General features: G+C 44.6%; 1 protein-coding gene across 1 annotated transcript in view; it reads right to left on the minus strand.

The window, feature by feature from the left end:
- Nucleotides 1-11,508, minus strand: part of SZT2 (seizure threshold 2 homolog (mouse)) — a 57,611-nt gene that overhangs the window by 37,792 nt on the left and 8,311 nt on the right. Inside the window, 7 exon segments of the mRNA XM_010019506.1 lie at nucleotides 191-415; nucleotides 795-1,000; nucleotides 3,557-3,671; nucleotides 4,024-4,176; nucleotides 4,804-4,946; nucleotides 6,213-6,342; nucleotides 6,993-7,224. Of these exon segments, the coding sequence (XP_010017808.1) occupies nucleotides 191-415; nucleotides 795-1,000; nucleotides 3,557-3,671; nucleotides 4,024-4,176; nucleotides 4,804-4,946; nucleotides 6,213-6,342; nucleotides 6,993-7,224 (1,204 nt within the window).

Genomic DNA, 11,508 nt, shown 5'->3' on the forward strand with positions numbered 1-11,508 from the left:
TTTTCTCAACTGCAGCTGCAGAACTGGATAAAGCACTGGCCCACATAGCTCTAGAAGCTGTGTACAGGACCAAAACCCTCTGCACAGCAGATTCAACTGTTTCTTATAGTAAAGCCTCAGATTTACCCTGCTTTCTCTGCATCCCCAGGATTAGCTGGAGAAATCACCCCCATTCAGGTGTGCAGCTTACTCTGTGAGTGTGGAAAGGAGCTGGGCTACAGCGGTGATGGGCACAGCTGGTGCCAGCCCCGACTGGACACTCCAGATCCAACGCTGGTGATAGAAGTAGCGGGACAGCGAGGCCAGCGTGGAAGAGGCAGTACGATTGGCCACCATAGTGAGCGGGCCAGACACCGGGGGATGCTCCAGGTTGAGAATGAAGGGGGCTCGATAGTCAGAAGGCAGCTTCTCATACCTAGGAGAGGGAAGAAGTGTGGTTCACTGAGGTGGACAGAAAGCTCTGCTCAGGACCAGAGCTCTCTAGATTCACAGCCTGCTTGCTGGGCCTAGGACACAAGCCCTGCAGCAACAGAACATGGCTTGCCCAGCACAGGATCCTGCTCAGACAGCAGTAACTAAATTCACTTCTGCATATTAGTTAGGAGTAACTAAACTGCCTGTCATAGCCCTCCCAGACTAGAGCTGCCATTCCTAGCCACACAACCCAAACCCACCCAACAAGCACCGGATTCACGGCACTCATCCTGCAATTGACAGCACCATCCACAGACCCTCCTCTCTCCCACTTCCCAGGGCAAGAAGGCTGTGCTGATGGCCTGGATCTCTGTCACTACCTGATGAGTAGCTTCTCCAAAGGTTTGTGCAGCACAACAAGGCAGGGTCTGTCTGAGAGGGCTGACTGGGCCCCAGCCACTGGTGGAGACTTGGAGGGAGAACTACTGCCAAACGTTTTCCTCTTTGCTTTTGGAGTGGCCTCCTTGCTCTGGACCCTGTGGGGAAAGCGCAGCTGCAAGATTCGGTCCCGTAACTCCTCCACTATCTGTCATGGCAAAAGCAAAAGGTAAATGTGACCACCTTTGTCTGGAGACATAAGCTATTCAAAATAAGCTTCCAGAACAAGAGCCTGACTAGAAGGAAAAAAACACCCCTTAAATATACAGATAGGCAGGAGTTAAAGGTCATTATACTTCTGAGGCACTAGCAAGACCGAGATCAAGACAACACAAGGCTTTTAGGCCATTCGAACATTTTAACAACTACATATATTTTTAAAAGCAAATGAAAGGTCCATAAAAAACCTGAAGATTATTTCAAAGCTGAAGAAGTTGGCTTCTGTAACTCTGATGAAAACCAAATTAATTGCATGCCAGCTCCTCCACAGAAGCAGTCTGAGTAGCCACCTTCATTCCTCCCCTCCTCCTCTCCTCGAGAGCCTTCAGTAAATGTAAACTAGTGCACATAAGATAGAGCCAGACTGTTCCCACAGCTGATGTGTTTCCCCACTGTCACATTCAATTGTCAAACCTTTATAGTAAAAGGTTTCAAGGGCTTCGGTTATCTTTTAGGTTAATATTTTTCAAGATACTTTCAAAATGACTTCCCAATTACTCTTTTTAGCTCCTAGTAGCTCTAATATGGTTCTACTAGGTTTCTTTTGATGATCTTTGTTCAACTCATTTTAATTTCCATTACCATTGTAGGCAAACAGGAGAACAGCCGCTCTCCACCTCCCTCCTCAACACTATTTCAGCAACTTTCCACATCATTATTGTGTCTTTTTCAAGGAAAGGAGTGTGAGTGTTCCAAGGCCAAAACATTAAGCAGAGCTCTTTTCTGCAGCATGATGCTACTTGGGTTCCGTTTGTAGTTTCATACTGCTAACACAGAACCGCTAATGGGTATTTAAGCTTCCGAAGCCAAGGTGCACTTTTTTGCAGTTATCAATACTAGCTTTCAGCTACCATGATGATGCTTATGTGTACACAAAGCATGTTCATTGTAAGGGCAGAGAAAACCAAATAGCTTTGTGCCACCTGTAGATTTTCCCAGCTCAGTACCTCCTACCTTTCTGCAGATGAGTTCCCTACCCTTTGACTAGTAAAAAGATTGGGAAAAACACAAACAGCTTCTGCATTGACAAGAGCAGAGCACTTTTTCCACAGTTTCCTTGATTTGTTCCCCAAGACAATTTCTGACAGCTCATCCCTACTCCAGTTCCCCAGTGCCCTGTGGAGTCTCACCAAAAGCCTTCTGAAAGTCAGACTGTACCAGGTGCTCTCTTTCACTTAAACACTGGAAATTCGAATAGCTCAACACAAAAAACCCTTCCCCTTGAACAAGAAGGGCTGAGATCTGCTGCCACCCTCCACACTGGGTAGTAGCTCATCAGCCCTATGTCAGGCAGAAAAAAAATCAAAATAAGAAGGTTGTGCATTATACAATTTATGATCTACATACAGCTCCTGTTGTAACGATCTGGAGCTTGCCCAGAGCTTCAGGGTATGGTGCCTGCCTTACACCTTCTTCATGAAACAGGTATTAACTTACACCTGCCAGAGGGAACTCCTTCACAAAACCTGCCACTTGGCATTACCAGCCCATGTGTTGGCGCAGCAACCAGTGGCCAAAGCCTGGATCCCTTAAAGATATGAAAGGGCAGATCCTCTAAAGTGCCAGAGAATTACCACAGAATGAGATGGTCCTTCCCATGTTCGTCAGCTTTTCCTCAGACTAATCTAACACTAAAACTAAGTGAGGCAAAGCAAAGATTTCTTTCATGAAGACAAAAGATCAAGGTTTAATGATAAACCTCTTGCTGATAACAAAACGTTCACACATCTTAATAGTGGGACATCTTTCTCATACTTACTGTTTTAACTAGGAACACTGAGACTTGTCTCAGTCGTTAGAGCTAGAGAAACAGTCCATGCAGTAACCGCACTTTCTGCATCTGACTAGAGCAGCCCATTTCTTTTGATACAAACAAAAAAAAGAAGTCTATCTAGCAGACTTGCACCACTTTAAAACATTTCCTGGGTATTACATTTTTTTCTGTCCCTGTGCTGCTCAGGGAGAGAAAAAAAATGTACAGCAAGGCATTGTTCACATTTTAACTCTAATTCCTCCTTGCCCCAGTGATACAACATACATATGCAATTCACCACCCACTGAAGCAGATAGCCTAGGGAACATGTAGTACATCCATCAGAGAAGTCTTTACAGATCAGTCAGACAAGTATCTGCTGTTCCTGACAGACTGTATTGATTGTGCTTTGGTCACAAGGATAGACTAGATAACCTTTGAGTCATTTCAAGCCCCACAGTTGAATTAAGCAGTAGGAAAAACATTCATGTGACCACCTATTCTATTGATCTTCAAGTCTCTGGGTTTAAATCTTTCACAGACTTAACAAAGAAAGCTTTGTCCAAACTGTCCCTTTCTGCTACACTAAATTCACACCCATCTAAGCCTTAACATAGAAGTTAGTTATTAGAGAACACCCATCTATAGTGTCGCCTGTGATCTGCCATACACTTCCACATCCACAACTTCTTGCTCTGCTCCTACCCTAGAAAGCAGCCAGCCAGCTCTCACCTTGTTCCTGGCTTGTGCAGGTGTGCCAATTGGGAACCCCAGCCGGAGAACCATGCAGGGAGCTTTGGAGATGATCCGTACCACATAAAACGAGGAAGGTGTGGGATCCTCAGAGCTAGGGAGGAGAGATTAAGACAGGGCTGAAATAGCACAGATCTTGCTGCTCTGTTGTATCAGACCAAGTGGAGGCTTGCTTTGCAGAGCCCATGAGCCCACACAACTCAGCAGCAACACACGTCGGTTTTAGCATGCAGAAACCCCCCAGGTGGCTTCCCTCTCCCTCTGAGCTGTGCCTGGAACACAATGGCAGCACTTCAGAATATGCAGGGTTTCACATCCACTTGTCTAGCTCTTATCCTCTCCTCTAGACATCTGCTTCTGGCCCATCACAGCACACTGATCTAACTGGATCTCTGGCCTGGCCACATGCCTGATTCCCCACACAGGACTGCTTCAGAGCCACTCACCCATGGATTAGTTTGACATAGGAGTAGCCCTCCACCAGCACGAAGCTGCTCCAATCCCGCAGCAAGGACGTGAGTGCCGAGTGAGAGATGCGGCACTGGATGGTGCTGTAGCGGCCGTTGTTGCCTGGTGTGTGCAGGTGCTTGGGCACAGGCCTGCATGATGTGGCAGAAAGTCATTTTAGAAACAGTTTTTCTTGCCCAAAAGCCCAGGGACTTTGCTACATCCATTCCAACTCATCCTGTGACTGGTACATCAGCCTTATTCCTCCACAGCAGCCAACACCCAAGCACCACCCCTGCCTGTGCCTGCTGGTGAAGGCCACACTCCCTGAGTGAACAGGGATCCTGCTCTCCACCTTGCAGAGAGCACACCCTCGGGTTGTTTCTAGCTCCCGCCATGCAATTTATGGTTATTATTCACATAACTCTGCAACTAGGACCAGCCTCAGGAAAGCAATGCTTTCCAGCAGCAAACAAAACCAGGGATAGCTAAAACTGGATGGTCCACACCCCCACCCCAATCAGGAAATCCAAACCCAAGAGAAACTTGCGAAGCAATTTATGCTCCTGAGAATAGTCCCCCCCTCTTGACAAAGTTGACTTCCCAACGCTAAGTCCCTCTCAGATAAATGAGCCATCACTATCCATCAGGTCCCACTAGCAAGACCCTTCTCTTGGCCACAGGCACCTGTAAGACAGCTGCAACTCTGCAGCTCAGCTGAACTGGAAACCCTGCTTTCCCATACTGGCCCACACTGCTGGTCCCTGTCAGATACATACGTGTCATGCTCCAGAAGGAGGACTATACGATGCATGTGCAGCCACCTCTGCCAGAAGTTAGCATCCATGGAAAGGATAGGCTTCCAGTAGGAGGCAAACTGGGAATGGCTGGAGTCAGACCCACTGTGCTGCAGTGACAGCACCTGAGAAAATGACAGGGCAATATGCAGCAAAAAACTGTCTGGTTCAACCCAGAGAGAGCAGGAATTTCTCTAGTGGTTGAGCTGTCTGGGCCTAGGAGACCAGCCACATCCCTGGCTTTTGGTAACTGCCTCTCAGCAGAGAAAGTAAGTGCATTCACATTGAAACAGGCAGTACAACGTAAGCAAAAATAAATTAGGTTCCTGAAATGTCAAGTTAATTAGGAACTTAACTACATAGCATCATGTAAATCAACCATGGAAAAGATGGCATATGTAATGGTGCACTTTCTAATTAAGCGGGGGATATATGGCTTGTGTCAGCAGAGCAATTAAACACTGAGATAACTTGTCTGAGAGTGCTCATGCAAATAGGGTACCAGCAATGGGTGGCATTGGGCACTCTAACATGTTTGTATGGTAACACTGTGATTCTACTGACCATAGCAACTCTGCTGACACAGAAGTAAAGTGGTGGTTAGCCCTAAGATGGGATGCTCCAGATATATTGTGGGATACATAACCGTATAGAGTGGAAATTTACTAGCAAACCTAAAGAAGTAAAGGCTTAAGCAGTAAAATCAAATAGATAGTTCTCTTTAATTACAGCTCCCCCAGCTTTGGTATCTGCTAGTCATTTTCTACCAATGCCAAGGACACTGCTATCACAGAACAGATAATACGCTAGCACTTCTGCTCAGTGAGCTTCAATGAATCTGAATTTTACAGTAAAAACTACTACCTCATGTTTTGTTTAGTTTCTGCCGTGCAGATGACAAGTGTCTCTCTTGTACCTTCCACATGAGTGCTCAGAGCAATGAGCCTATTAAACAACTATTCAGCACATCCTATATCTTCACCTGACTGTGCTAAGCTCCATCACCAGGGCACAAGACTGCCAGCAGCAACTCCACACATATGAGGCATCCACTGAAAAAGCGTAACAAAAATAAGAGTGTCAGCCTCCCCATCAGTCACACTTCACTACAGGAGAAGACTTCACAGCACACTTAGGAGACTTGCTGTGGGGCTTAGAGGTGTAGCCCCAATGAAAACATAGGGTGACATCTCAGAGGGGAAGAAGTATGGGATGAGATATTTACAGGCACTGCATTGCACTTGAACGAGCAGGACAAAGAACAAGAGATGAAGTCTGAGAGTTACAGATGATCTTGACTGCCTGTTAGGACTCAGCATCCCCTAGTGCAAGACAGAATAGGCAGGAAAGACAATCTTTCCCACACTAAATGGGAGAAAGAGGGAACATACCGGAGTGGTGGAGCCTGGGGGGATGTAGAAGAGGGGCACCCCATTCTTCGTGCTCTCAGGAATGGTGAAGTGTTCTGGGACTGTGTCAAAAGACTGCAGATGAACCAACATCTGATCTGTCTGGTTGATGCTGAAAGAGAAGAGGCAGTTAGCCACTAAAGCCCACGCTCTCCCCCTTACTGCCCCAGTCATCCAGTGCCTGCACACACAGCACTCCCTCTGTGCTGGGAGTCCATCTGAATTAACATAGCTTCCTAGGGCAATGCTGGGATTCAATGCCTGATTGCAAAGACCACAATAAGGGAGTTCAAGTGTAACAGCCTAATATATAAGGAGAATGATCAGAGTTGGGAATTAAGTGCTAGAAAAGGAATATGATGAATAGCAGGGAGTAACGGCCACCCTGGCCAGGAAGTGGTTATAACCCACAGGCCCTTCAAGCCTTAGAGACATGAGGTGTTGCTCCCAGTGTGACCATGCAGCACAGCTGCAAGGTTGTGCTGTAAGAACACAGAACCTCCACGGGACGGCAGTCAGAGTTAAGGTTTGCATCACAGGATCAGGGCTCGGGGGCAGCAACATCTTATCATGAAGCAATCTTACAGGTCAGTTTGAGTCTTTTCCTTGGCTAGATGGCAAGCCTGTTGCCAGTGATGCCTCTTATTCCTTCGGGACCCTGCGTTAGGATGGTCACCTGCATAACCCATGCCCCAGCATGCTAATGAAGGAATTCCTTCATTACACTGGACACTGGGAACTGCTGGAAATGGTCCAGCTCACCTCTGCAAGGTGTTCCAGAAGCGCCGGATGACTGTAGTGCGGTACAGACTGGTGATAGGCTTCCTCATGGTGCAACTGATGTCGTGCAAGATGTCATAGCTTCCCTCCATGGTCACCTCCACCCATGTGCTGCGCTTTGATGGGTCCAGGGGCCAGGGTGTCACAGCTAAGTACTCTATCCTCATGTTATGCTTCCAAAGCAGGACTAATTTCACCTCCAGCTGAGACCCACCTGTGCGGGAACAGAGGAATAAGTTCCAGTGCTTGTTTGGTACACATCTGAGCTTTATCTCTGAGCAAGGACTCATGAGTGCCAAGAGACTGTTTGATCCCTATGAGGACAAAGTTATCTAACAACTGTTTGCTCTAGTTGAAGTCATTCTCTCTCCTCCCCAAAAGAGGGAGGCTTTGCTCACACGGTAGCATTCAGTGAATTCTTTAAATGTACATGTAGTGTGTACACTAGAGAAGGCAACTGAAACTCAGAGGAGGTGCTGACATTTGCAATGGCCTCTCTTCTTCATATCTTTGTTTCCAGGAAAACAGTTGCTTTGCACAGATGAGCAGAGCCTTTAAGCTGTGAAGTTTTCTCATCTGCACTCTGCAGAGTGAACTGATCCCATTGCAGAAACATGAACATTTTGACATGATGGGCCCAAATCATGAACAACCTGGAAGGTGAGGCCCAATTCTCGAATTAAACTCCATGTTCTTCCTGCACAGACAGTATTTCATGCAATCTAGAACTTCAAGTATCAAAAGGTTCTCACCATGTTCTCACCCTCTTTTGTTCCCAAAATTAGGAATTAATATTTGCCTATTCTTCAAACTGTTTTTACTTTTTTCTTTAAGCAGGCCATTGCATCTGCAGCAAGATTAACACAAACACCTGACAGCCAGCCTCACTGAGCCAGAAGAGCAGAAAACTGTCACACTCCTGCTGACTGTGCATGTGTATCTGTACCAAAACAACCCAGGGCAACACATGACTTTCTGTAACAGTGCCACACTGCTGTTTCGACTGCTCGATCATCTATTCTGATGTCCAGCCTGCTCTACAGTTTGCCAGACTTGTAGCATTTGTGAGATAAGTGATTGGATGTGCTGGAAACTGTCAGAACAGGTCATCAGCCTAGATCCTATGTTTCCTGCAGAGTTGCATTTGCTGCTGTCACAGGCACATCATGCCATCCCCTTCACAAGCTGATTACACTCCATTTTAAAGCCATCTTGCTTTTTGCTCCCATGGTCCCTGGTGGGAGGCTCCCTCAGAGCACTCTCCCCCACCAGTGTTTAGAAAAAACCTTCCAGAGTACATGCCAAATTCATGCTCGGTTGTTCTTTTGATTAAACCGTTTTTATTCTGAGAAGCTTCACTTCCATAACACTGACAAGGAGTGTGCACTAGGGGAAGAAATCCTCCCCCAGTTTCAGCTGTTACTGTGCAGATTAAACCAAGCCATGGTGTTCAGCCTACAACAGAATATCCATTCCCCTTAACAGTCCCAGACCTTCCCACACCTCAAGAATTCATCTTTCCTGAGCAAAGATATCAAAGATGTATACTATATTTCAACTGTAATTCATCTGAGGGATTATTAGGATTTTATTTAAGATCACTAATACTTTCCACAACGGGTGCTTTGCATTACTGTAAATGCATTTGCTAGGGTTGTACCATCTGTTGCTTGCGTATAAATATTGTTTATCAAAGAGGCTAAACAAGAATGTATAAATTTGTCTCTTTCCATTTCATACTGTCACTTAACTGCTTTAATGCTCATCCTCTGCTTTCTGCACAGTATTTGGTTCTCATAACAAAGCCTTTCTACTTCCATCAACAGCAAGCATGATAAGTAAATTCCTACATTTTTTTGCCTAGATCATTAATGAAAATATTTCCTACTTCCACCTCTGTCTCCATTAGTCATCCTGGCTTCGCTCCTACTATCCAACTCTCCAACAAGCAAAACTAAAAACATTCGCAAAAATATTGACTTAGTTTGAAGTCATACCTAGATGAATCTTTAGCTTGTTCTTACTGCAAAGCAATCTATTTCTGGTTCTTGGCTTTATAGCTAATGAAAGGGGTTTTTCTGCTTTGATTTGTTTCATAAAGTCCAGCTCTGTTTTTTAAAAAACTCACTTTGTCTTCCCAATTCCTGACACAGAGAGCAGCCACTCTCACAGCCCAACTTGTGCCCAGCCACTTTTGGTGCTGGACTGATACACAGAGGAAGATGAGGATTTGAAAAATGCCCTCCAGGCTTTCCTCAACACACAGCAACACAAAATGGTCAGTGAGATTTTTTTTGGTTTTGTTGTTACAGAAGGTAATCCTCTGACATTGTCCCAGAAAGAAACAAGAGCTGAGCTCAACCCTTCCATACCTTTCAATCCTTCCCTTTTGCAAACACTTCTGCGTTCCTAACTAACCATAGTAGCCTTCTAAATGCCCAAATAGCTAAAATCAAACAGTAGGGGTAACCAGACCACTTATAAATATCACAAACAACTTCTACAGGCAACCCTGAGCACAAAGCTAGGTATTTATTCTATTTTGCCTTTGGCAAAATAAACGGAAAAGCTACAGTGTCAAAATCCACAACTGCACCCTTTCCTCTTGCTTCACAGCCAGTTGGCTCCTTAACACCCTTTAGTTTGCAAGTTTTGGCAAAAGCTTTTGGCAATCCAGGTTAATTAACTTTTCTTTGTCATACACTTCTCTACAGAATGGCCCAGAGAGCCCTGATTAGCCAAACATGCTTTTCCTTAGCAAGAGGCAGTGCTGAATGTCTAAATGTCTTGATTTTTTTTAAATTCCACTTCAAGATGTTAGTTCAACAATTTTTCTTATCACAGCCAGAAATTTTCCAGAGCGTTTAGCTTTTCCAATATATAAGTTACATTATCTGCTACTATTTTGAAGGCTGGCATAGAAATATACACTGCATTTTTGATAGCTCAGACATTTCTTTTTAAAATTCCTTCTAAAAAAACCTTCATCAAAATACAGAGAAAGTATTTCTGGCTCAGGGAGCCCCTGAGCTGCAAAGAGCTAGAGAGTGCTCTAAGGGAAATAAAAAAGGAAAGGAGGAAGGAGGTATGATGTACTTTTACCCTATTCTTAGCTTTCCCTGTGTACCTGCCCATAGCTCTTCACCACAGAAGATAACACTGATCCAGTGCAGCTGCTCTTCTGCTCTCCGTTTTTGTAAAAACAGAAGACCAATCTATTTAGCATTCCAAAGGCTAAAAGGAAGATACCTAGAGGGAAGTTCAGGGAGCATGGTCAACATGTGATGGTATTTCTGAGACATTCCTCCAGAGTCCAGAAATTTGCTACCTTATGATATCCTGAGCCATAGGTTGTAGCTACACCTTTGTGCAAAAAGGTACAACATGAACTTGTCTGATTGCTTTCTGAAGTATCCACACCTACTACATCTTCCAGCACTTCTATATAGGACTTCAGAGTCACCAAGAGAACTTCACCATTGCTGACAGATTAAAGAAAGGCTCTTTCTCCAGCGCTGTCCAAGCTGTAAGTGAACTGGTGCATAGAAGAATAAAAGAGACCATACTGAGCCCATCTGGGACAGGAACTGACTTGTCAGACTGTTTCATAGACATTCCTTGTCAAGGTGAGTGCAATGGACCTAGTCTGCCTGGATTTAAGGAAATATCTCATGCCAGACCTATAGGAGATAAGTGAAAGCAATCTACAGACATTCCTAGAAGAGCTGTCCCAATGGGAAACCTTAGCAGACTCTTACTTTTAATAGAAAACTCCTGAAACAAGAAATCAGGGATATTCCTGGAAAAGCAACTTCAGAATCTATCTCACCTAACATAATTGTTATCAACCTTCCCCAAAAAGCTGGTTTCGTTCCATTCAGTTTGTAAGAAGCATGAAGCCAAAAGAACTGCAATTCTCAGTCATGACACAGGAACAGTGAGATGAACTGAGATGAATTTAAGAGTATTGTTATGTGAAGAACAGCACATTTAGGGACTACTAAACAAACAAAGCCCAGTAAAACATCCCTAAGGACTCATCAGCTGGAAGCAAAGGTGTGTGAAAGACACAGGCATTTCTGTACTAAGAAAGTAATGCAATCATGGAGAAAGCTCATGTGACTCTGGTCTATCAGGTATCTTTTTCCCACTTCAGAAGCAGGGAAGTATTAGCCTTACTGAACAAGGCACTGACAAAACCATATTTACAACACTTTTATAACTGTTTAAAGAAATACAAGACCAAACTGTGAAAAGCGAACAAATGAAGGGGGGGGGGCGAAGCGCTATTAAGATAAATAAAGAGAGCTGAAAGCCTGCCCTTACAAAAGAAGGCTGAAATACTGGCTTGCTTAACCTGCCAAAAGGGAGGTTACAAGGAGAAAGGCATTGTTCTTAAATAAGCATGTGCAATGCCAAAGAAGGAGGATAAACTTAATTAAGGATAATAAAGGTCTAATTTGGTCTCAGTGAATTTAGAAAGGAAGCAAGGGAAAGA

Source organism: Nestor notabilis, unplaced genomic scaffold (genome assembly GCF_000696875.1).
Source record: "Nestor notabilis isolate BGI_N333 unplaced genomic scaffold, ASM69687v1 scaffold12288, whole genome shotgun sequence".
NCBI lineage: Eukaryota > Metazoa > Chordata > Aves > Psittaciformes > Psittacidae > Nestor > Nestor notabilis.